General features: G+C 40.2%; 1 protein-coding gene across 4 annotated transcripts in view; it reads left to right on the top strand.

Moving 5' to 3' along the window:
- The window catches only part of SMAP1 (small ArfGAP 1), a 93,593-nt gene that overhangs the window by 5,704 nt on the left and 60,750 nt on the right, over positions 1 to 27,139 (top strand). For all 4 annotated transcript variants that reach the window (XM_085217820.1, XM_085217818.1, XM_085217817.1 and 1 more), the window contains exons 2-4: positions 18,973 to 19,106; positions 19,795 to 19,880; positions 23,327 to 23,402. In XM_085217820.1, coding sequence (XP_085073946.1) covers positions 18,973 to 19,106; positions 19,795 to 19,880; positions 23,327 to 23,402 — 296 coding nt within the window. The remainder of the gene's footprint in view (positions 1 to 18,972; positions 19,107 to 19,794; positions 19,881 to 23,326; positions 23,403 to 27,139) is intronic.

Genomic DNA, 27,139 nt, shown 5'->3' with positions numbered 1-27,139 from the left:
TTTTTTTTTTTTTTTAATTGGGTTTCTTTGCCTCAAGCACTATGAGGCATGAAGTCTGGCTAAGCAATCTCTTACCAGAATTGTGGTAAAATGACACACTGGCACTGTTGCTTGTTAAATTAGATAAAAATTAGTTTATAGTATCCAATGCAAATATTTTCAATAATTTTTAGTTATACTATGCAATTCTTAGATATCTGATTGGCAACTTGATCTCTTCTATGTGAAGCTCAAAAAGTAGAAATATGAGGAGAGGCTGAACGAGAAAAATTGCAGTGCTGAAACTTGTGTAGTCAAAGCCAATTATTGCAAACTTGGCTGTAAGGAAACCTAGTTTTCATTTTCCTAATAGAATCATAGAATCACCAGTGTTGGTAAAGATCATCTGGTCCAACCCGTCCACATACCACCAATATTTCCCTACTAAGCCATGTTCTTTAATAAACATCTGAACATTTCCTGAACACCTTCAGGGGCGGTTGCTCAACCACCTCCCTGGGCAGTCCATTCCAGTGCCTGACCACTCTTTCAGAGAAGAAATTTTTCCTAATATTCAACCTCAATCTCTCCTGGTGCAGCTTGAGGCCATTCCCTCTAGTGTTGTTAGTTCCCCTGAAGACGAGACCAACATCCACCTTGCCACAACCTCCATACAGGTAGTTGTAGGGAGTAATAAGGTCTCCCCTGAGCCTTCTCTTCTCCAAGCACACAACAATCCCAGTTCTCTTAGCTGCTCCCCTTAAGGCTTGTGCCCCAGACCCCTCACCAGCTTTGTTGCCATTCTCTGGACGCTTCAGGGCCTCAGTGTCTTTCCTGTTTTGAGGGGCCCAAAACTGAATGCAGTATTCAGGATGTGGCCTCACCAGAGCTGAGTATAGAGGAGAAATTGCTTCTCTGCTCCTGCTGGTGATGCTATTTCTCATACAAGCCAGGATGATACTGCCTTTTTGGCCACCTCGGCAACACTGCTCTCTCATGTTCAGCTGAGCATCAACCACTACCCCCAGGTCTGTTTCCTCCACATGGTCTTCCAGCCACTCTGGCCCAAGCCTGTAGCATTGCTTGGGGTTGTTTGGCCGAAGTGCAGAACTCAGCACTTGGTCTTGTTGAACTTCATCCCATTGGCCTTGGCCCAGCAATCCAGCCTGTCTAGATCTCTCTGTAGGGTCTTCCCCTCCCACCCCTTGGCAGATTGACACTTCCTGCTAACTTGATGTTAACTGCAAACTTACTGAGGGTGCACTCAATCCCCTAGTCCAGGTCATCAGTAAAGATACTGAACCTAACAGGCTCCAGCGCAGACTTTTGGGGAGCACCACTGGTGACTGGTCACCAGCTGGGTTTAATCCCATTCACTGCTGCTCTTGAGGCCCAACCCTCCAGCCAGTTCTTCACCCAGCAAAGAGTGTACATGTTCAAGCCATGGGCTGTGGGCTTCTGCAGGAGAATGCTGTGGGAGACAGTGTTAAAGGCTTTGCTGAAGTTTAGGTAAACTACGTCAACAGCCTTTCCTTCATCCACCAGACAGGTCACTAGGTCACAGAAGGAGATCAGGTTGGTCAAATGACCTGCCTTTCATGAGTTCATGCTGACTGGACCTGATCTCCTGGTTGTCCTCCACGTATCCTGTATGATCTCCCTCAAGATGATCTGCTCCATAACCACTCCTGGTACTAAGGTCAGGCTGACAGGCCTGTAGTTCCCTAGATCTTCCTTGCAACTCCTCTTGTAGAAGGGAATCCCAGTGACAAACCTCCAGACCTCTGAGACCTCTCCAGCTGACCAGGAATGCAGATAGATGGTGGAAAATGGCTTCACAATCATCTCTGCCTAATAACCTGCATGTCTTAAAAGTAAATCAAGGAGATGGAAAAGACCTCTGGAGATCTCATCCAATCCCCTGCTAATGCAGTTCCCTATATGGGGAAGCATCCAGGTGGTTTTGAATATCTCCAGAGAAGGAGTCTCCACAGCCTCTCTGTGCGGTTCATTCCAGTACTCTGTCAACCTCATGGTAGAGAAGTTCTTTCTCATGTTCAGATGGAATTTCCTGTGTTGCTCTTTGGACCTGTTGCCCCTGTCACTGGGCGTCACTGAACAGAGCCTCGCCCCTTTGTATTGACACCAGTCTCTTTACTTTCCAGTTCAGTGTAGTGCAGTGGATTTAGCTGAGAACTTGTAAGCAGGTGGAATGGGACAGTGGGGTTGTTTAAGTACTGGGTGACCTAGAGGGGGAGTCTTTCAAAGGAAGGGATTTGTTTCTGTCTATCTCCTGTCTCTCACAGTTTGGGAAAATACTTTGAAATAAGCCAGAGAAAATCTGTTTAACTTGTGAAAGCGCACTGTTGCAAATGCACATTCCTGCTTCTTTATGCTGCCTGAAGGTTTTTTACCAAAGCTTTTAATGTGATATTTTTGTGTGGAAACTGCATTCTTCAGGACATAGCAGGCCTAGATTGGATGCGATCGCAAATGGCATGCTGTAGTTTGGTTAGGTGATTGGGCTAGATGACCTTTGGAGATTCCTTGCTACTTTCTTTGAATTCCAATACAAATATTTGCAGGACTTGTGTGGTTGTTGGGTGTGGTGCATTTTTTTTGTTTGCTTCGTTTATTTATATTTATTATAACCTTTTAGATCAACAGGGATGGATTACATAGATGCAGAAATCCTTACCTTAGTTTTCAGTCCTACTTTCAGAAGTACAAGCTTTGGCAATTGAAGCAGATTGGAGGGCAGATTATGAAAGAGTGATTGATAGTACTGATGAGACCACGTGCCTAAGTGCAGGACATCCTACTACTTTGGCCAGGAGCTACTGGTGTCTCTATCGTAATGATGCCTAAGCTGTATTTTTGACACTCTTCAGTGAGGTGAAAAAGGTGTTGCTGCAGGATGTTGCTGGTGACAGATATTAAGTTTTGCTTTGCACCTGGATCTCTTTTTGTTCAACTGAGATTGACGCTGTCTTGTGGATCGTCCCTCTTGGCCTCACTGTGGAGAAAACAGCTTTGATGCAGTCATAGGAAGTCCTTGTCAACAGCAGTGAGGAAGCAACTAGGTACATGTATATGATAAGTAGACTTTTAGGGAGGTACCTTTCTTGTAGGGGTGGTTCCCTCCTTAATCTAGATTTCCTAAGGGGATTAATAAAGAGTCACTTGGTAGATATTGCTCAGAGAGTAGTCAAGGTTAATTGAGCGCAGGTGTCACATCTTCCTCAGCTAGCTCACTGGTGTGGCACGATTCAGCTTTACTAACTTAGATGCTTTGAATTGTTCTCCCAGGAGGCCACAGGTAAATTTCCTAAAACTTAATGAGTTTACCTTGTGAACAGTGATGTCCTTATTGTAATGTTGAGGTGCTTTAAGAGTAACGCTGCTGTTATTTGTAACCACTTGAATTCAGCTTCACCATGCTGGCAGCAACAGTTTTCAGATACTGTGGAAGAGTAAATGTGAGTTAGCTGAGCTATGATTTTACTGGTATCACAGAGAAATAGTGAGATTGCAGTCTTCCAGTTTGCAAGCAAGAGGTAGATGTAGGTGCTTTAGGAGGCACAGACTGGGCTGGTGAGGATGGAGAGTAGCCGCATTCTGTCAGAGCGGTGGGCTTGTGTGTGCAGCTTTGCTCAGAGATGGATGATGAGCTTAAGAGCTTATGGGTCAGGGCTAGAAGGCAAGCTAGTGTGGGTGATGGTATAGGTGTCTGCTCCTAACTACCAGATCAGGAAAAAGTAGGAATGAAGCCTTCCTCTATTGTGCTTATGTGGCAAAGTTTTGGTAGGAAGGAGGCTGCATGGGTTAAGTTTGTGAGGAGCACAGCAGCTGCCCCATGTCAGGTCAGAGACGACTCCAAAAGGGACCCACCGCTGTCAGAGCTGAGCCATAAGTGGTGCTCTGGGAGAGCAGATTTGGGGAAGGGAAAACTGCTGCACAGCTACTGGGAGAAAGGAGTGAGAATGTGAGAGAAGCAGCCTTGTAGCTACCAAAGTCAGTGAAGAAGGAGAGCAGGAGGGGCTCCAAGCGTGGAGGAGAAGCTCTCTTCAGCCCAGGAGAGGCCTGTGGTGGTGCAGGCTGTCCCTCTGCAGCTCATGGACACCACATGGAGCAGATCTTCTCATGCAGCCATGGAGGAGGCCATGGTGCAGCAGTGGATGAGGCCTGAGGGAGCTGCAGCCCATGGAGATACCCCACAAGACCCTGTGCTGGAGCTGCAGCCCATGAACAGGAGCACATGATGGGGCAGGAGGGCTGAGGGAGCTGTGTGGAACACCTCCTGAGGGGTGGGCCCTGTGGTACAGAACCATGTGGAAGCAGTGCTTGAAGAGCTACAGCCTGTGGGAAGCCCATGTAGGATGAGTTTGGGAAGGATGGCATCTGGTGGGAAGTACCCCATGTGGAGCACGGGACACTTCCCCTGAAGGAGTGATTGTGAAGGAGCAGCAAAGACAAAACATTATTGACTGACTGCTGCCTTTGTTCCCTGTGCTGCTGGAGGGAGAAAGAGGAAGAGGGTGAGTGGGAGGAAGGTGTATTAGTTTGCTCTCCGTTCCCATTGCAGTAATCTGTTATTAGCAATAGGCAATAAATTATGTTAATCTCCCTTATGCTGAGTCTGTTTTGCCTGTGTTGATGAGCGATCTCCCTGTCCTTATCTCAACCCTTAAACCTTTTTTCATCATATCTTCCCATCCTGTTCTTTTGAGGAGGGGGGGTGAGAGAACAGTGTGGTGGAGTTTGACTTGCTGTCAGTGTGAAACGGCAGCCCTTCTTCAGAGAACTTGAAGAAACCTGACATTCATAAACTGTAGTGTATATAGGGGACTTGAACCACAATGAGAATGGTCATAAGGACAGCATAGCAGGGAGCAAGCAATCTAGGAGGTTCTTGGAAGTGTATTAGTTGTTTTTCAGTACAAATGGTTGAGTCAAGTGGTTTGTCAAGTTAGGTGCTCAGATGGACCTGAGTGACCTGCTATCAGCAAAGGAAGGACAGGTTGAAGATGTAAGGTTAGGGATGGTCTTGGCTGTGGTGGCTGTGAGATGGAAGAGTTTAGTGTCCAAAGAAGAGGGAACAAAGCAAAGAGCAGAATTCTAACTGTGCGCTTCAGGAGATGAGACTTGGGCCTGTTCAGGGATAGAGATGCTTGGAAGAATTATTTGAGTGGTGGGGTCTAGGAAAGAGAGGGGCCCAGGGGAGCTGGTTTTGACTATTTTTAATGTTATTTTTTATTTCTTAGAGTCACTTCTTTTTGCTGTAGAGGAGCACATCCCAGTGAACAGGAAATCAAGCAAAAGCAGCAGGGAGCCTAAATGAGCAAGTTGCTCCTGGCAAACCTCGGACAAAGGAAGCAATGTAAGAGGTGAAAGCTGAGACAGGTGATCTAAACAGAATATAGAGGGTCTGTCCAAGCATGCAGGGGTGGCGTTAGGGAGGAAAAGAAAAATCTTCTTGGAATTAAATCTGGTAAGGAATGCGAAGCACAACAGGAAGGACTTTTGTAGATGCATTAGCAGCAGTAAGAAGGCTAGAGAAGGTGAGAACCTGTTATGGAATGGAGCAGGGCACCTGGAGGTAAGAGATATGGAAAAGGCTTCCTTATTTTGGTCTTTACTGGCAAGACTTGCTTTCATGGATCCCTTCTGTGTAAGAAATCTCCCTGGATCTTTTAACTGCTGGTTGGATCTCTGTGTTATGACTAAAAATGATGCCCCCTAGTGATCTAGGAGCAAAAACTACTTCAGACTTCCTGCTCCCCTGATTCTTACCTGATTAATGTCTGCTGAGGGTTTGAGAGATACTACTCTTCTGCATTCCTCTTTGGAGCCTCTAGCATAGGAATGGCATGGACCTATTAAAATGAGTCCAGCTGAGGACCATGAAGGTCATCAGAGGGCAGGAACACCTCCTCTATGAAGACAGGCTGAGGGAGCTGGCCTTGATCAGCCTGAAGAGAGAATGTTCTGGGGAGACCTTATTGCAACCTTATAGCTCCTAGAAGGGGCCTACAGGAAAGATGGGGAAAGGCTCTTTGTCAGGGAGTGTAGTGATAAAACAGATGGTAATGTCTTTAAACTAAAAGAGGAGATTTAGATTAGACGTTAAGAAAAAAATCTTTATGTAAATGGTGAAGAAGGACTGGAGAGGTTATCTAAAGAAGTTGTGGATGCCCCATCCCCTGGAAGCCATTCAAGTCTAGGTTGGATGGGGCCCTGGGCAGCTGATCTAATGGGTGACAACTGCCTCCGTGGCCGGGGTTGGAACTGGGTGGTCATTAGGTCTCTCCCAACCCAAACCATTCTGGGATTTTGTAGTTTTTTTCTTGAATGACTTTACTTGCCATAAAGCAGTTTTATCTTACTTGAGAAGACTCAGTCAACTTAGATTTGAATGGGTATCTAATTTCATAGTTGTTTTTGTTTATGCTGGTCTGATAATGTGGTATAGAACTAACCCTTATTTATGCTCTGCTCTTGCTCTGTTCACTGTTGCTTTCCATTAGGTGTTACTCTCATGTATGCGTATGTACTGCCAAGTAGTCCTACTTGCTGACACTGTATTTGAGCTGGTCAAGAGTACCCGTGTTCCTATTTTGTTTCCACCTTAGCCAAAACACGTAAGAGTTGATCTGTGATCATCCCATCAGAGGAGCTGGTTGCTTTTGTGCTGTGGGGTCACTGTGTGAAGAGGAGGAGAAGCTTAGAGGTTCAGAGAGCATCCTAGTACTTCAAGTCTGTAGTAGCTTTGGGTATGGAGAGCACTAATTCTGTTGCTCACAGATACAGTGACATGTTTTATGGGGGATGTGAAAAATTGCCCAGGTCAGCGTGCTGACTGTCTCAGTTAACCCAGACCTACAGTTGCCCTTTATCTCTTGAGGAAAGGTATTTGCTTTCTGCAGACTGTTCTGACATGTGGCGGGTAGCTTAGCCCTTGTCAGAGCAGAACCTGGACAGGAGGTTGATGCTGAGGGGCAGTGTTGCCAAGCAACTAACTGCAGCTGGGATTTGGTAAAAATGGTTCTGTTTTTCAGAGCTGTGCCTGTCTCTGATTTTTGTGGAAGAAAATGGATATGCTGATGAGGACTGAGGAGCTGTACCTCCTTGCATGGCTAGGAAAATAATTTTGGTTTTTTATTTGATCCATGTTTTGTTATTGATTGCCATACTCTTCTTGTATACTAGCTCTTTTTTTAAGCAGGAAGGAACAGGAATTTCTTATGCAATTTTAGTGAAGTACTTAAACAGTTAAAGCTTTATGGCATGGAACTTCCTTAGTAGGATGAAAGGCTGTAGTAGTCCTATAGGAATTTCTGCAAAAGGAAGTGGAAATGATTCACTGTGTGTAACCTGTTTTTCCTGAGTGCACTGGGACTTGCAGGTAGATTCAAAGTGAGGTAGTGATGGTTGCTGGGGTGTAGTAATAATGTTAAATAAGCTCTTTAGAAAAAAAAAAAAAAAGAGGAGTTTTTCTCTTGTGTCACATAAATCTGGTTACAGCAAGGAACACTGCTTAAAAGGAAATTTCCTTCCACTCACGTTTAGCTGATAACATGGTGTATTAGTGTGTTGATGTTCCAGCACGACAGACAATCATTTTGCCAAATTCGTTTGAATTGTATTTCATCTAATGTCATCTCAGAGAAGACACTCCATAGTTTCATGAAACGAGAAGATACCTTGAGAGAAAATGCAAAGCTCATTTCAGCTTTATCTGGGGTGATATGTTCTGATTAGATAAGTTTTCTCTTTTTTGGTTTTGTTAACCATGAGGTGGTCAAATACCAAGTTGTCCAAAGGTTATGGGAACATTCCTTAGAGGTGTTTAAACAACTGAACAAAGCCACGAGTAGCTTGAGCTAATTAGATCTGCTTGGAGTATCAGGCTGGTCTGATTATTGCTTTGATTTTCATTCACTGGCTGAGCAAATACAGCAGCTGTATCTCTTAAAAAGCAAGTGTTAAGCATCTCGTAGAGCAGTATTTGTACCTCATGTTTTGTGGGTTGGTCCCCAGAAAAGCTTGGTTCTGTCTTGTTTCTTCCCTTGTTCTTTCCTTAAGTTCATACCTTGAAGTGCACAGCAAGTGCTGCTCTGGAAGTTAGTAATATTGTTACAGGAGAATTTGGGGATTATTCAAGAGTGAGATGGCATTTATGTAGTAAGAAATTCCTGTGCCTGAACCATAGTGTGTTACTGTAGCCCCCTACAGTAGCTCAGTAGAAAATAAGAGTGAGTGGTGCAGCATTACTATCTGCATACTTTGTTTAACCTGCAGAGGAGATGAGCAAAAGGAAAAAAAAAAAAGGTATGTATGTGGGGAGAAAGGTTGGTGAGTATACTGTTGTGATGAACGGATGTTATGGGTAATGCCATTAGTACTCAGCTACTTGCTTGTTGCCCCTCAGTGGGATGGAGGAGAGAACCAGAAGGGTAGAAGTGAGAATAGTCATGGACAAAGGTGGTTTAACAAATAAAGCAAAAGCTTCATATGCAAACAAGACAAAGTTACTGAAAAATTATGACGAAGGTTATGGGGGATATTGAAAGGGTAATTTAAGAACAAAACTGTTATCTAGTGTAGTCAACATGAGTTCATCAAGGGAAATTTCTGACTTAGTAATCTGACTTCCTAGGATAGTCGCCTGCTTGGTAAATGAAGAGCAGGTAGTGGCTGTAATCTTCTGGATTTCAGACTCTCACAGTATCTTTCTGGTCAGATTGTCCAACTGTGAGTTGAACAAATTCATGCTGTGCTGGCTGATGAACTGGCTGAATCTCAGAACCTAAAGGGCTGTAGTAAATAGGGCTACATCTGCCTTCTGGACAGTGGTGTTCCCTAGGGCTCAGTACAATTGCCAATTCTGTTCAGCGTTTTCATCAGTGTTGAAAAAATGGAATGAAATGCATCCTCAGCAAGTTTGCTGATGATTCTGAATTAGGAGATGCTGTTAATTCCCTTGAATAACAAGAGAACTTGCAGAGGGATCTAGAGCATTGGACAGTCAGCAACAGCATGAAGTTCAACAAATGCTGGGATCTGCACCTGAGATGGAGTAATGATGGATGCAGGTACAGACTGGGAGATGAGTGGCTGGAAAGCAGGTTGGCAGAGATCTGAAGGGTGCTGGTGACAGCAGGTTTAACATGAGCCAGCATTGTGCTCTGGCAGCCAAGAGGGCAAACAACATTTTGGAGTGTGTAAAACCAGCTGGTCAAAGGGGTGATTCTCCCACTTATATGTTGGTATGACCTCATCTTTAATATTAAATTCAGTTCTGGTCTCCACAACGTAAAAAGGATGTTTTGGTCCTTAAAAGCATCTAGAGAGGGCACCAAAGCTGGTAGTAGGGCTGGTATGTCCGTCCTATGAGAAGAGGCTGAGAGCATTTAGCTTGTGTCCAGTCTGGAGAGAAGAGGCTGAGAGGTGACCTTACTGCTCTCTGCAGCTCCCTGAGGAGGAGAAGCAGAGGGATGTGCTGCACTCTGCTCTCTAGGAACAGATGGCCCCATGCCTGACAGTGCTCAAGAGGCATTTGAGTAGTGCCCTCAATAATGTGCTTAAACTTCTGGTTAGCCATGAAATGGTCAGGCAGTTGGACTTAGATGATCTTTGGAAGTCCCTTCGAAGTAAACTTTTCTATCATAAAATAAGGTATTTATTTGCTACTTTCTATTGGCTGGTAGATGTTTAGCCATTTCTAGGAAAGCAGGACTTCAAATGTAATGATTACTTGGAAGACACATGCCACAGTCACAAATATCCCCCAACTTCCTCCTCCTTTCCTCAGCTTTTATTGCTGGGCTGATTTCATATGGTACAGGATATCCTTCTGGTCCACTTGGGTGAGCTGTCCTGTACCTGTCCCCACACAAACTCTTTTAATCCTGCAGCCTCCTTAGTGGCAGGGCACCATGAGAAATAGAAAAGATCTCTGACACAACTCAAATACCAGTGTGTTATCAACACTGTTTTGGTCTCAAATCCAAAACAGCAGCACAAGATTTGCAATGAAGAAAATCAGTATGCTGGAGAAAATTGGTACAAGAGAGTGGCCAGTCTGAAGGCTTGAATTTGGCACTCTACTTTGTATCTACAAACCTCAGTCTCTTACTAGAAAACAGTGCAGGGAGAAAATAGAGGTTCACGTGGAGAGGTTATGGTGGTGCATTTTACTGACTTTGTAGTGCAGCATATAGGAGGGAGAGCATCTCCAGTGCCTGAAGACTGTGCAGAGGTTGTGTAGTTCAGGAGGTGCTTTCTGGACAGTTTCCTTTTCAGTTGTATTTGAGTAAAAATAGTAGAGAGGAGCTAATTAATACAACTACTGGATAGATAACCTGGTAGATAAAGTTTATCTTTCACTCATGTTTGCTTATAACAAGCAGACTATATTGTAAACTTGTGCTGCAAGAAAGTCTTATTTCTTAGGTTTTTGTTGTGATTAAAGAAAGAACTTCAGTTGCTGGCTGAGGTTTTGCAGCAGGTGCTTGTGGGACCTTTGTGTTGTGCTGGCTGCAGGGGGCACTTGCTGTGTCCCAACAGAGTAGCACAGATTTACGTGTGTGTGTGTGTGTGTGTGTATATATATATATGTGTGTGTGTGTGTGTGTGTGTGTGTGTGTATGTAGTTATCAGTGGTACTTTCAATGTTTAGCTATTAACCTATGAAAACATTTTTGTAAGGTCACTGTTCCCTACATTTTCCTTTTATTTCTGCATGTGAAAGGAATATAAATCGTTCACTTAAAAACAGTAAGCCTTTCAGTAGTTCCTTGCTGACAAGGGAAAAATTGTAGTCAAGACCAGTTCACAAGCCTTTATTGAAATGTGAAAATGCAACATAACCTTGTCTTTACAGAAAATACTGTAAAATACTTAGATGCTGCTAAGAGGAAGTGAGTACTTGCACACTTCTTTTCTTGCAGCTTGAACTCTGACATGAGCAGTGCTTTCTCTTTGAGCCATCAGGCTGAATGAAATCAGAGCTCTGCTCCTTAGCCGAATCCAGATTTGATTCCTAAGGCTGCTGGCTAGTTGAATGTGACCAGATTGGCACCTGTGACATTCCTAATGTGAAAGAGCTGTGAGTTTACTTTCCAAAGGGTATGCTGTGGTGTGCAAGACTGAGAGCATTCTGCACTGAGACCATTCTGCAAGACTGAGAGCACTGCTGTTGAGACATCCCATGTACTCTGCTTACGCTCTCTGTATGTGCTGGGTGAGGAGCTGGAGCTGGCAGGCGTGGAAGCTCTGTCAGTTCTGATAGCTGGTTATGGGCCTGCTTGCCTGGAGATGGTGAGAGTGACTGGGGAAATCTGCGATGGGACGTACTGAGTTTGGAAAGTGATGCTTTAAGGGAAGATTTATGAGAATTCACTGAGGTAAAAATGACATTTATGTTATTTTTAAAAAAGTATTAAAAACATTCCTAATGAAAATATTGTCATCTTATAGATAGAATGAATGGGAGACCTTGTGATATTTTGAGGAACAAATCCTCAAAAAGACCATCTTAATCTCACTTTTTTCCTAATATTACTTGAATCAATGATGTATGGGATGTGTGTATGTGTATTAGTTGACACTGAGCTTGGAAATACTGTATTTTTATATTGTTTGATAACTTAGATTTCATGTCATATGATCACCTAATCTTTGGTAAATTTTTTAATTTTTTTTTTTTTAATTTTGGAAAAGCAAACATCTCAGTCTTGTTCAGTCAAACTCATATTTCTAGTATGTGACTGTTGGTGAGGCTGAAATATTTTGGTTCCATCTGTTGTGTCCTCGTTGTATCACTTGAATATATTCCAGAGTTAAAGTAGTTATAATTTGGATTTGTATTTGTTGTTGAAGCTGTATGTGATTATCAAGTAAATCAACTGTGTATGCTAAATTTTGTAGCTTAAACAGAACTGAAAGAACTTCCATTCTAGTTAAAGCTTTATACAGTTGTAGAAATAGGGTACAGACTTTACTTGAAACACATAATACAATTATTGCTGCTATTGAAATAGGTGTTAGTGAGCTGAAGGGCTAAATGGAACTGGCTGATTGGGATTTCACTGAATTCCAGGGGAAAGGACAGCCTGTGCAGGGAGGCAATACTTCTGTGTGGCTTTTGCAGTTAAGATGGCTTTTATGAAAATTGGTTGTTCAGATGGAAGAGACAAAGTTGTGGGAATTCTGTCCTTGAAACTCTACAGCAATTACCAGATTTTGGCTAAAAATAGCCGTGCTATGCATCCAAGTCTTGTTTTTCCAGTGTTCTTGCAATAAATCCTGAGCTGTACAATTCTCAGCCATTACCGAGCTGAGCTCTTTAGCAGTGTGTAATTGCTTTTATTGCTGACCTTCAGCACGACTTCATGTTGCTGAGTTCAATTTTATTTAAAACTACCAAAGCTGCTCCTTGTGTTTGAAGTCTCCCCAGGCTTTTCTTGATGTAGCAAGTTTTAAGTTTCTTCTTAAATTCTGGCCTTGATTGTGTGACAAAACTGCTGAAAATCTTGTTTTGGGAAGAATTCCACTTCAGAGAACAGCAAGACATTTCTACTAACTACTTTAAATGAGATGATCTTTAAGGTCCCTTCCAACCCAAACCATTCTGTGGTTCTGCACATTTGTTCAAGCTACAGATATTTGTTGCCTTTTTTATATAAAAGAGCATTTTGTTGCGTATGTAGATGTTCACATCTGAAAGGCACATGAAGGCTGTACGTGGATAAAGCATGGAGGTAAAGAATGAATACCTTCTCTACTGCATAGGAAAAAAACGAGCTTAATGTGGGGAAACAATGTGACATAAAAATGTGCTTCAGGAGAAAGTCAGAAACTAAATGAGTGGAGCAGATAGTAGGTAAATAGTCTCGTATCAGTACTTTCCAAAGATCAAAGACTCAAGGTCTTTGAAGAACATTTTATTTGAGAGTAAAGATTCTGGTAGTGTAGTTCTTGCACAGTTTCTTAGCTGAAAGATCTTTAAAAATCTTGAAGACCTCACATATTCTTTCTAAGAAGGTCTGGTTTTTAATTCATTAAATCTGACATCTTTGTTCCTGGCTTCTTCTTCCTGTTTTGAAGACTTAACTGATTCAGTAGACCTTATTAACATTGCAGTTAAGGTTTTTGTTTGTTTGTTCTGGGGTGTTTTTTCTTGCTGTTTGTTTTTGAGCACATGTGACGAGTTACACACAGTAGGAGATGGTGTGTAGGATTCCACTTCTTTCGGGAGAACTGAGCAGCTTCCAGTGAAGCTGGTGAGAGATCTTTGAAACTACAGGATTGTACTGAAAAGACATGACTGTATAGCTTTTGAGCATCTTAGTCTCCCCTTGACCTAATCTCTGTCTCTAGTGTTTTGACAGGAGGTATTCAGACGAGTCGCTTTGGTTCTGCCTTGTGCTTTTGTTCTTCCCTGTGTGCCCTGTGGAACTCGTGTTAGCCATTCTTTTTCATGAAATCATAGGCTGTCCCAAGTTGGAAGGGACCTTCAAGGATCAATCCTGGTTGTACATATGACCACTCAAAAATCAAACTGTGTTTCTGAGAGTGTTGTCCCAATGCTTGTTGAACTCTGCTAAACACAGCTGCCTATTTGTTTTCCTTTCCTTCTCTGTCTATTGATAACTTCATTAAAAGTCTCTAGTAGAAGGGTGCATATGCTGTCTGAATGACACTGAGAAGTGATGCAGAGAGAGCACTGCATGTCCGTACGTGATACAGCCTCTGAGATTTTGGTATCTTTGGCAGATTTTGGTATCTTTTGACTTTTGTAGGAACTGGCTGTCAACCATGAAGAGACCTGTAAATCTTTTTGCAGTTAACTCGCTTTTCCACAAGATGGAGCCAGTTATTCGACAAATAAAGCGTCAGCTGGTGTTCCTCCTGTTTGGTGAAAGAGAAGGGAATTAAAGTTACTTCCGTGGCTTTCCTGGTCAGAACAGAGTGAAAGGATAAATTACAGAGTTGTGCCTGGCAGAAGATGTGGGTGATGTTGGCCCCGGATAAATTTGCTACAGATTATTTTGAGAATGCAAAGCACTGAGTGCAGTGTTACGTGTAACTGGCTTCCTTCCTTGTAGAATTGCTACTCGGTATCTGCAGGGATGTAGAGCATAAGCAAATTGATGCGTAATACAGAAACCGCTTGGATGTGGTGCTCAGGGACGTGATTTAGCAGAGTGCTGTTAGAGTTAGGATAGTATGGTTAGGTTGTGGTTGGACTCGATGATCTTTAAGGTCTTTTCCAACCTGAGCAATTCTCTGATTCTGTGATTCTGAATCTTATTTAAAGTGAAAACCTTGACAAGCTTTCGTCACTGACATCAAGTTTTAAATAAGGAAAACTTATTAATTTCCATGCTACCTATTTATATGCAGATAGTCCAAAGGATTTAGAATAGCTTGTTGAGATGTAAAACAGCCACCTTCCCTTTGACAGTGAATACAAAAATGTAAGGCCTTGTCCTTGTGTGTTTTACTGCAGCTCTCGCCTCTTTGCTCTTTGTAAGATGAGATGTTCAGTAAGTGTGGGCAGCACCTCTGCTGCAGCCAAATAAATGTTTCTGTGTTAACCTGCTGCTGCAGCAGCTGAGCAGGTAATGCTGAAGGGGAGGAAACTTAAACCTTGGGCTTCCTGGTACAGATGTACTTTGGCTTGTGTTTTCTTCTATGATGCACTAAAGCAGACTCAGCATTGTCATTGCTGCTGTTATTGCTGTCTGAAGAGTTAGATTAGCTGTACCCACAAAAACTTGTATGTATAAGTTGCAGTTACATTTAGTTACATGAACAGGGAGTATCAGCAATACTGGCAATTTTTATTGCTGCCTCTTTGATCTACTTTCTAATATAAAGGAGCAGAGCATTTTGCCCAAAGTGAGCTGTGGGAATAGGGAAGAAAGAGATGTAAGGGGCACATTAAAGACATGCAAGGAAGTAGTCCAGTTTTGATATTTCTCCCCATATTATTTAAAGTGATACCCCAAAAAGGGAAAAGTGCAAAGATTCTGAAATCTATTTAGAGAAGAGCATGTAGTTCAACAGAATATCTAAAAATGATGCTTACTGATCACAAAATTCACACTCTGTAATGCATTTTGTAATACAAGAGCGTTGTGTGAAGATGGATAACATTTTCAGCAGTTTAAAAATTGGATTTAAATCGGCTTCTGTGAAGACTTGTGTTTAAAATTTGTCATGGACTTTCAAGGTCTTTATGCTTAAGCTTAAAAAAGCTGAAGTCTGATTTTGAGATGTTCTCATCTTTTCAGTAGCTGGAGATATTTTTGCGAATAGGGAGAATGCTCTGCACAATAATGGTAGTGACAGGCAAGTTTACTGTAAGCGGGGAAAAAACCACTCTTCAGCATGTTTCTTAAATTTACAAGTTATCTGGCAATTCTGAATGCTGAAGATATGCCAGAAAATGCTGAGTCTTGTGGCTGTGTCTTTCATTCTGAAGCCTAGATGGTCCCTTAAATACTCAAATGTGTCACAATTGGGGCTGTTCTGGAACTCAAGGCTATGTAACCATGGGTTCCTCCTCTTCATCCTAGGTTTTTACTGCTGAGCATGATGTGGTATGCTGTATAATGTAACATGACACAGCTGCTGGGAAGAAAGCAAACTATCCCAGCCAGACCCAGTACAGTGGGAAACACCACTTGTGTTTCTCCATTTAGCAGAACATTGAAGAATCTTGACTAATTTACATGAACATATAAACATCTCAAATAGAACTTTTTTTTTTTACTAAGATTTTAAAGTTTACTTTTTTTCTATTTGAGTCATCTTTTTGCTTTAAGATAACTGAATTACATACAGCTGCAAATATGACTACATATGCACAATAAGCCCGATGTGCTTTCATTTGGTATTAGTTATTTTAATGGTTATTTAAATTGTTAATGTCCTAGTGAAGATTGCCAAATGTTCTATTAAGAACTGAAAATTAAACTTAAGTCTAATCAGTAGGCAGTGTAGAAAAGTTCAGATGAAACAAACAAGATTTTCATCCTTGAGGTAGCAGTCTGTCTTTGGAAAAGACAGTGTTTCAGAGACTGCTTGGACTGCTGGAACAGATGTAAACTTACCAGTTATTTTCAGGACAAGTGCAAGTCCTGTGGGTCTTTTCCTAATGTTATCTTTAGCCAGCAATGAAAGAGACTGAAAACATTTTTATGCAGTGAAGTTACCCATATCTTAAATGACTGAAGAAGTTACTGAATTGGGTTTTGTATCAGGAATGGTACACTGAAGCAGTGCAGCAAGCTGCTGTTCTAGTAAAAAGCTTCTATTCAAATAACTTTCAAAAGAATAAAATGTTGTATTAAAACTTATGTCAAACAACATTTTGTGCTAACATTGGCCAACTGGAGTTGCACTGTATGATGGCAGTTCTTGGCAGGCAAGGTAGCTTTACTGCTGACACAGAATGTTTGCAGAGTGTTGAGCAAAGCTAACATAAAGTATGTACTTGGGAACATCAGTTGCTGTTGCTTTGCTTATGATCTGGGAGTTCTTTTTGTTCACAGGCTGTCACACTGCATATTCAACCAGTTTTGATGCCCATGCAGAAGAATTTTATAACTTCTACCTACTGCTTACAGTGGCCGTAATTGACTTGTATAAATATTTTATTTTTATTATTATAAAAATATTTTTATTAATGTTTAATATTGCACATTTGTTGTTAGTCTGAAATAAATTCAGAGATTACATGTGTATATATACTTCTGTTTGACCTCAAGTTTGTCAGTGCTGTTACACTCCTTAGTCTGCTACTGTTGCTTTAAAAAGTTTTATTTCACTGAATTATTTCATAAATAAAGTTAACGAACATCTGAGAATAACCAAAACTGTTCCTTTCCAAGAGAATAGTAACTATGGTATGTTATGATTTCACTGTTTGCTAACAAAATTTTAGGTTAGCAATCTTTGTCCCAATTTATTGTAATAGACCTCAGACATGTAGAGCCCCCATTCTGATTGCATCTTATCAAAGGAGAATGTATGCATATGAGATATGATAGCTGAAAAAGTCTGAGGAATAGGGAATTAGGCAGCTGGCCTAAAGAGCAATGCCTAGCTGAGAGGCTGATGGGATGTGTAGTTGTATTAGTCCTGCCACTTTTAAAAATAAATACAATTATAGTGGCAGTGTGAACACTGTGAGGGGCAAAAATATGATACACTACAGATAAAATTAATATGATGCATAGATACTGCAGATAAATGTCTCCTGTCATTGTAGTAACACAGTGAGAACTGGCTTTCTTCTTTATCACCTGAGGGTGAGCCATCCATTTTCTCCACACTAGACAAGCTGTTGGGTGCACAAGGCCTTGCTGTGTTTGTTTTTAAATTCTCATGACTATGTTAAGCACCTGCATGAACAAAGTTATGTTATCTATAAGGGGGTGGCTAAGGAAGTATGTAGAGTAAGTTTTTTGCTGTTTTCAACAACGTTAGCTGAAACTCAATTAATATTTTGAGGCAGGTAGCCTGCAAAACTCCATTCTAGTACACTAAAACTAAAGTACTGTGTGTTGATAGTGGGGTTTTCCTGTGCTCTAGCTATGTATGTAGTCCTTGGTGGGGTGGGGGAAATGACAGATCAAGATGTTGCTGGCTTTTGTGCTGTTCTAAGATTTGTATTCCAAATAGCTTCACTGTTAGTTCTTACCTAACTAGAGTTAGTTTCTCCATTGAAGATGGAGTGTACTGTGGTTTGTCAACGTTGGTTTCAGTGAGTAATTGTTAGCTCTCTTGCCCCCTGAAATCTAACTTTATGATGGTAGCAATTACTTCTAAAACTGCCAGTCACCTTAATGCTTACGATTTTGGAGGTCAAACAGTGAACGTAAGGTAGTCTGACTTGCTGAGATCATGAACAAGACAAATGAAAAGCAAAGTGTCTACCCAAAACGTAACTATTAAGTGGAAAGCCTTCTGCAGTAAAGACAGGGCTGTGTGAATGTGTGTTGGGATTTTGTACAGCAATTCCAAAGAATGGAGGCTAACTGAAAGGATTTCTTTCTTCCTTGTTTTTACTAATGCTGAACAGTGCTTGTGCATTGCCAAGACCTTTTCCTTCCTGTCTTCCTCCTCTTCTCTCCTCTCAAATAAGAGAGGTGAATGGACAAGAAACTGAGAGCAGACATAACTGCTGACACTGACTGACTGACTATTCCATTACCAGTGTTGTGTTGTGCACTCATAAAAACAAAACTCATAAAAACATTAAAGACAATTTTAAAGAGCATTTGACTTGAAATTACTACAGTCAAATAACCCAAGTGGAGCTAGACTTGATTCTCTTACAGGTGTGCTTGGGATTTCAGGACAGCATACTGTATGTAAGTCTGTCTCATCATGCTAACACAGCTGAGAAACAATGATAAAGTTCATAAATTGTCTGGATGCTGGAATACATCATGGGTATTTTGATCGTTTGACTTTGTAAATGCTTGCATAATTGTTCCCTAAGAGCTTGCATGCTAGTGTTTTGGAGTCCGTGCATATATAGGTATTAAAGGATTTGTTTCATTAATATAAGATTACTCTGCATTTAATTTCAAGCTAGTTACAGATGCTTTTCTTAGGAGGTTTTTAATTGGAGAGAAAGGGGTATCTTCTACTGATTTTTGCTGATCTTTGCATTTGATGCGTAGCCATAAAGCGTTGTTCTAAGTGTAAATGAAATCTTACTGCTACTCATAAGCCAGCTTCTAAAAGTTTCTTTGGGGTGTGTTTCCCAGCTAACTGAAATGTTATATCAGTTTTAAGTAGAAAGTCATAAATAAAATGGCTGACCACATTAGCAGTAATTAGATGTCTTGGAGAAAGAGCTGTCAGCCTTCATTCAGATGTCCTTTTGCTTAGAATAGAATAATGCAAAAGAAAATCTTCACAGTATATGAAATTTTGAAATTAACTAATATATTTCCACATTTCCCTTAGGTCCACGATGGGCTTCATGGAACACTGGTGTTTTTATTTGCATCAGATGTGCTGGAATACATCGAAATCTTGGGGTCCATATATCAAGAGTCAAATCTGTCAACTTGGACCAGTGGACACCTGAGCAAATACAGGTAAAATGCTGATGTGTTTACAAATTGGAAGGAATTCTAGGAATACTTCTGAAAGGATTGAGTTTCTCATGTTTTACAAGCAAAGAATAGATACAGGAGATATACGGTGATTTTCAAATGTTTTAGGGCAACTGTTCAACAAGATAACTTAATACCTCTGCACAGACAGGAAAATTACCTGATCAAAAAAAGATACCTGTGGTTTTTAGGAAATGTATTTAAGAGTATTCTACCTTCCCTTCCTTTGAATCTTTCAAATGTGGTTCTGTATTAATAAAGTATTGCATGTACTCTTTAGATCTTCTGATTGTAAGCAGAGGATGTCTTTTATAGATAGCGCAAGAGATTTTTCAGGTTTCATTCCATGGAACTGAACAGATTTTAGTCAGCTATAACCTATTCACAAATACCTAATATATTATTTAAACAGTTTTGTGAATAATTTTGTTACATTATTTGAACTCCTCTCAAGTGTGGGATCAGAAATACTCATGTTCATAAGAATTTATGGTATGCTGAATGAGTTTGAGAAGCTGAAGCTTGTTAAGTGTAATAGTTGTGGGACAGTAAAGTACTTTAAAACCTGCAGCATCATTCAGTCACACCTTTAGCATTCTGACTGTATCAAGTAGATACTTGGAAATATGCAAGGGTCATGAACTAACTGTTTTCTACAACATTTCCTTAGTGCATGCAAGAAATGGGAAATACTAAAGCAAGACTACTCTATGAAGCAAATCTACCAGAGAACTTTCGAAGACCTCAAACAGATCAGTATCCTTTTTGCTTCAGTTTTCATATTGAAATTATTTTAAATGCAATTTAGATGTTACCACTATTTCAAGAAAATTCTCCATGTGGCAACTCATTATTTCATTGATATTGGCATGTAAGAAAAAGCAGTAGAAGTTGGGAACAGTTCAGAAAAGAATTAAATTGCTTCAGTTATAGCAAATCTACTTTGCAATGAGATTTGGCAAGCCTCATTTATTTTTACTGTCAAAAGAAGTGACTGCATAAATTCCATATATGTAGGAAGTTGGAGTGATACCAGAGAGCTCTCAGTTCTGTCTTTGTCTTGAATAACTGCCAGCTATAGTTAGAAGAATTTGAACAAGATATAATAAGCTGAGTGGTAATGTAAAATAAGTCACTGGATCTTACACAAGTGAAGTACAGATTTCTTTCTCCAGATTAACTGTATGGTTTTCTGAACTTGAAGTTTGTGTACTCTGTGAACTATATGAGCACAGATGATTAGCATGGGAATTTCTGAATAAACCAGACGTCTGTCAGCTGCCACTTGTGCTGGTATGTGTTTATCACCAGGTATCTGGAAGAGGAGGGGTTGGAGTAAAAATTATCTGCCACAAATAATTCATTTTCTTCTTTCTTAAATGTATGGAATCCGTTGTAAAACTTATAGTAGTATTAATTTGGATTAATTAATTAGCTTCTGATTTAGTGATGGTACTCCACAGGTAGGATTTGCTTCACTTGATCTTACTGGAACTCTTAATTATAATGAGATCTTAAACCTTAAATCGAGCTGAATCTTTTCCTTGCTCTTTTACGTCTAATATAGGCTGTGGAGGCTGATAAACCGACTTAGTTTTAACTGAATCTGAATTTTCTCTATCTCTATATAAAAGCAATTTTGATTCTTCTGTTTATTAGATAGTATGCTTGACATTCTGTGTATCAAGAGATTTTCTTTAAATGGTTATGGGCTTAATTATAATGTGCATTTGAGCAAATCTGACGATATTCCAGTAGCTTTTGAGTTAAATGTGTCTAGGCATAATTAAAACAAACAAACAAACAAACCTGGAACTACACAGCACAGTAGTTTTCCAGCTGTAATGCTGTAAAACAAAATCATCATTGTCTTGCAAGTATTCTGCTTGTTAATATTCATAATATTCTGAATCACCTTTTGGGTGAACTGTGAAAACCCATTGCTATATATTGATTGAATTTGTATATATTATTCCGTGCTAGCTTTTAGCTTCCTGTACTACTGGGATGTACTCGTACTTCTGCTTTCTAGGAAGCTGAATGGAGACATCAAGAAACTTAGAGGAGGGAAATCTCTGATAAAAATCCCCCAGTCTCTTCTACTTCTTTATCACAAGACTGACCTTTCTGGGCATGTTTTCATCTTCTCTTGTGCCTGGCAGGATTCTGGCCTAGAAGCTACCTCTGAGAATCATCTTCATGTTTTGTATGTGGGCACTAGTTTCCTCCTGTTTGAAAATGTTTTTGTTCCAAGAGCAGGTTAAATCTTTTCTTTTGGTCTCTTCGTTCTTTTTGCCTTTGAAATCAGATTTGGCATATGTGTTAAATTCTGCTAATAAGTGCTTGGGAGGTTACTGACCAAAGAAACTTTGTCATGGTTCAAAAATTCATGTATGTTGATGTGGGTTACCTTGAATGCAAAATACACAACTGAATACCCCAGAGTAATAGCATCCTGAAAAAAAATAAGCCTTGTGAAACTTGAAGACTTCTGATTGTGTTAATACTTTTAAAATTCAGACTTTATAACTGCCCCAAATATCAAGTGTTCAATTTGGGAAACTGGAAAAAAAAATATTTTCTCTCTCTTGTCCTCACACTTAGTTTATGCATTGCAGCAAGTAATTTGTAATGCAGATTGAAAATAAAATTTCTGAAGTAATTCTGTCTATTCTTAATTAAATATGAAAAATTATGGGTATTGCATACTCTGTGGCTTCCATTCATCTGCAGTTTCATTTTTACCTTGATTTTGGGCAAAATGTCAGTCCTTCAGTATGTGTGAAGAACCATGAGTATATAGCTATCTTAATACTGATATTTCAGAGTGTATGAGGTACTCTTTAGGATGCAAATACATTTGAAAAGAGGTATGAAAGTGTAGGAGAACAGTGAGGTCAGGGCTTGAACACATTGAGCACCTGGTGAAGGGGTGTGGTTGGCTCAGGGAGCACAGGCACGTTGTTCCACAAGAAGGGGTGGGCCCAGGGTGGAGCCATGCTGGGTTCATATAAGGGCCAGCCACTAAAGGGAGAGAGTCTTTTGGGTCTAGGCTGCTTTCTGAGAAGTAGTGCTGCATTGCTTGAGAGCCCCTTCACCAGCTGTGTGAGTTGTGGTCTTCTTTCTGGATATGACTACTGGCCTGCCTGTGAATACTTTACTTGGTGTTGCCAAGAACCTGTCTGAAGCAATTTTGCTTTTTCATAAGCAGAACAGAAAGAATATTTTTTTATTTTGTTATTGCAGCTTTTTATGAGGCAGGTGTTTAGGTGGTGCTTGCATACCATTTGAAACTAAGTGTTATTGTTGAGGATAAAATTTGATGCTCAGAAGGAAGGAACTGTGTATAGTGAGCTCCCTGCTAATCTAAAGAGATTGTGAACGGAACTAAAGTATTTTTCCCCTTGACTGAGGGGAAAAAAATGATCTGGAAGTTAAAGATGCAATGAACCTCAGCTTGCATAGCTGAAACTTTGATTTCAAAATTGGATGATATGGCTGAACAGATTAGTTAAAACTTATTCTACAGGTACTGCAGAGTCAGCGTTAGTGAAGTTAAAATATTCACTCTATTTTGGATGAGCTGCTTTATTTGGCTGAGATAATGCTTAAAGAAAATAGCTAGTGCCCTATCTGTGTTTGAGCTAGCAAGTTGTATGTTCTGGTTTCAGTGTTATTATGTTTGCTGCTGTTTTCACCTTTCGTTCAATATATTTTGATTAATATTGCTTTAGTTTCCTTTCCCTCCCACAGAGATGTTTGTGCAAGTCCTCTGTTCAAATTGAAAAACAGATATATACATTTCTTCTGAAGAGCAAGTATTTTTTCCAAGTTATGATCATAAACTGTGCTTTAATTACTTACTCTACATGAGTACCTTTGTTGCAAGTTTTTGCAGTGCTGCAGCTTATAAATACTAACTGCAAATATCATGGCTGTGGAACACTTGGCTACTTCTAGTATATGCTTCTGATATTGTTTCATTACAAGATTAAACTGATTAATTTTCTGCACTGAAAGGATGCAGTTTTTTGATGATGAAGTGGTAACTGTTTTCTGTAGAGTGCTTTCTGTTTTACTGTTTTAAAATGATTGAGTGAACAGAATCTGCTGCTGTTCTTTGATTTGAACAACCCGCCTGCTTTTTAGGTTACTGGTGCTGTTTTCTGAACGCATGTTTTCCTTAAACTAGCTATTTTTAGAGCCGTGGAATTTTTCATCAGGGATAAGTATGAAAAGAAGAAGTATTACGATAAAAATGCAGCTAATGCCTTCAATGTAAGTAAACATTTTTGCTAAGAATTCTGTCACTTTTCTTACTTGAAAGTAACATGAAAGAAATATAGAAAACATTACACGTGTTAAAATGTCCTTTGTGGTAGAAAACTTTTTGATACAGTAATAAATGCTTTCTTTTATCTGTTGAAATTTGATTCCTACATCCTTCAAGTACAACGTGCATTGTCTATTACATTTGTAACAGCAAACCATTATGACCCAAGAAATAGCTTTCTTCAGAACTTGTGTATTGTGGTGTTCTGCTCTTTTAGTGATGGATAGTTCTTTAACGGTACACTTGGGAGTTCTTTCTGTGCATCTCTTTCCGTGTTACAGGAATAAAATGGGATTACTGTTCCTCTTGTCTTTCTTTCCTCATTCTTTGTAGTACCTTGATGAGAGATTTTAAGATGTTGTAGGCCCTTAATCTGTGGGTCTTGTTGCTCTGCTAAATGCTAAAACCTTGCTTCCGCTGAGGTTGTGACAGCAAACATGGGCAATAAGACATACTGGCTGTTTAATCCAATAGCTGTGCATTTGCCGCAGTAAGCTAATAAATGACTTTCTTACAAAGCAATTTTAAAATGTAAGCTAGAATCACAAAGGTTTAAAGAGGCCACCAAGATCATCTAGTTCAACTGTCCACTTACCTCTGATATTTCCCTGCTAAACTGTGTCCCTTAGTACAATATCTAAATGTTTATTTAATGCTTCTAGAGATGGTGATTCAACTGCCTCTCTAGGCAGCCCATTCCAGCTGCCAGTTTCCCCAGGAGAATGCACTGTAGGAGACAGTGCCAAAGGCATTGCTGATGTTTGAATAGACTATGTCAACAGTCCTTCCTTCACCCACCAGGCAGGTCACTCAATCATAAAAGGAGATCAGGTTGGTCAAATAGGACCTGTCTTTCATGAACCTATGCTGCCTGGGCCTGATCCCCTGGTTGTCCCACACATGCTGTATGATCTCGCTCAAGATGATTTTATTGCAGTACAGAGTCTTACTATTCTTTTGATACTGTTTATGGAGCGTACAATCTAGTTCATGCTGCTTAATTTTTATATACGTGTATGTATGCTTAAATTCTTGTACGTCTGCATTATTTAGGTATGGCCTAACACAAAACTTATTAGTCAACCTGACTAGTTAGTGAACTTTGTTAGAGAACGAATATCAGGATAGGAGTAGAGACTGGCTATTTATCCTACCTTTGCCATCTGATAAAGTGGATCTTTGAATGATATTTTTATTTTAGAAGGTTTAGAACGGCCTGCAAAGTAGAGAAGTCAATTTCACTAAGCTCTATTGAAGTAGAGGGAAGGTTACTTCAGCTAAACTACAGTTTACTGCTGTTTACTTTGATCCTGAGGTAAAAAATGATTTTAAAGGATTTGTTCCCATACTTCTTTAAAAGACTTGCAAGGTTGCCTTAAACAGTGAGCCTAGTTGTTTCATGTGACAATCTACTTCTGCTATAGTATATTTGAATGAGTAATCAGATTTTGCTTATGGTACTGCAGACTAATATAAATCGTTTATTTGTCCTAGCATTAAGAATAGAATCCAGAAAAGCTGGAGAGATGAATGTTACTACTGAATAAGAAACAGCATTTTATTTCATCTTGCCTGGGCTTTTCTTTTATTGACTTTCATATATTGCATAATTTGTTTAATATAGGAACACAATCTGATTATGAAATACTTGAACAATAGATGAGCCCTGCAAATTCACACAAGTGTGGTGCCTGCCTCCCAATCTGCTTCTTGTTCTCCTTGGCTCTCAGCCCAGCTCTTCTGCACTTGTATTTTTATGTTGTTCTGTGATTATCTTTTGAGAGAGCCTTGAACTGACAGGAAAGAGGGAGAAAAGGTGGAGGTGGGTGTTCTTTTGGGATGTCCAGTATGCTTCTTTCCTTCTCCTGGGTACGTTACTCAGTGAGGAAGCAAAGTGACAGAATAGGTGTCTGTGGGCACAAACTAGAACATAGCAAGTTCCATCTGAACATGAGGAAAAACCCCTTCGCTGCGGGGGTGATGAAGCATTGGAACAGTCTGCCTAGAAAGGTTGTCGAGTCTTCTTCTCTGGAGATATTCAAGACTTGCCTGGACACACCTTCCTGTGCAACATACTGTAGGGAGCCTGTTTTAGCAGGGGATTGGACATGATGATCTCTAGAGGTCCCTTATAACCCCTGTGGTTCTGTGGGGTGTGTGTGTGTTTACTGTCATTTCTATGACCAAGTCAAAAAGGTGCAAAAGCAGGCTCACTAGGCCTTGGGGTTGCTGCTTTCCTTAATCATAGAATCGTAGAATGGCCTGAGTTGAAAAGGACCACAATGATCATCTTGTTTCAACCCCCCTGCCATGTGCAGGGTTGCCAACCACCAGACCGGGCTGCCCAGAGCCACATCCAGCCTGGCCTTGAATGCCTTCAGGGATGGGGCATCCACAGCCTCCTTGGGCAACCTGTTCCAGTGCGTCACCACCCTCTGTGTGAAAAACTTCCTCCTAATACCTAAACTAAGTCCAGCAATTTTGCTGTAGTGGTACCAAAAACCTCAAGGGCAATGTTCCCAGATCTGGTCTTACTATTCAAGGTGCTTGTGATAATAACTAAAAGTTGCATAAAAATTGTACGCTTTGAGAAAAAAAAATTCAAAACCATATGCTGTTTTTCTTAGATTAATTTCAACAAAATTGTAAGCTTTTCAGGTTTGTCTCACAGTACAATGTCTGTGTTACTGTACTCTGCCTGTTGAAGTCAGGAGCATATATGTCAAGTTCAGTTCCTAATTCCACGATGCTCAGTCATCTTGTATCAAAGTGCAATTAGTTGAGGTGTCTTTTCTGACAAAACTGCTGTAATGATGAATTTGGTCTTGAGAGGCCCTTATTGTGAAAACAAAGTTACCCACTGGCCAGTAGGGCTTTCAAATATGCAGGCTTGAAATAAGCATGTATAAAAAGTATGTATGTATGTATTTATTTATTTATTTATTTGGTCAAAAAAAACTGAAAAGCAATGCAGGATAAAGCTACAGCACTATATTTTATTGGCTGGTTACATTTTAAACAATAATGCATTTCAGCAGAAATCAAATAGACTCAGCATTGTAAGTTTTTCTAATTTCTGACTTTAAAATATAATTTAAAATGCATGGATTTCAATTTTCTGTACAGGGAATATGTGAAATGCTGATTTTTTTGTATCAATGCTCAGAACTAAATAAGTGGAATAATTTACTCAGCTCTTTGAAGTTGGATTACCGGTACACAGTTGCTTGTTTTCTTGCTTAGACACAATATAGGCTTTAGAATTCAGACCCTGACATCCTTTTAAACAGCAGGATGTGTGGTTTTGGGGGTGATGGTACTGATTTTGTTTTGTTCAGCAGTGGGACACAGCCTAATATCCATTAGGGCTAATCCTAAACTAAGGTCTTAAGCTTTTTTCCTTGAGAAAAATCTTGGAATGCTGCATGAATGATAGACCCTAATTGTCAAAGTGAGGCACTATATCAGGTTAGGGAAGTAAAGAGCTTACGAAGGCAATCATGCTAAGCTTGTTCCTTTTCTTAAGTTTACTTTCATGTGTACTTTAGGTGAAACCAAAAAGCAGTAACTCTAGTTCAGAGTAAGCAATGCAGTTTGAATAAATCAAGGTGGGGGGGGGGGGGAAGAAAAGCCATGAAAAAAATCCTGAGGAAAAATACGGTTAAAATCAATCTGACAATTT

The sequence above is a fragment of the Meleagris gallopavo genome, chromosome 2 (assembly GCF_905368555.1).
Source record: "Meleagris gallopavo chromosome 2, MGAL_WU_HG_1.1, whole genome shotgun sequence".
Taxonomy (NCBI): Eukaryota; Metazoa; Chordata; class Aves; order Galliformes; family Phasianidae; genus Meleagris; species Meleagris gallopavo.
Note: the sequence above shows the minus strand (reverse complement) of the source record. Positions and strands in the feature narration are given on the sequence as shown.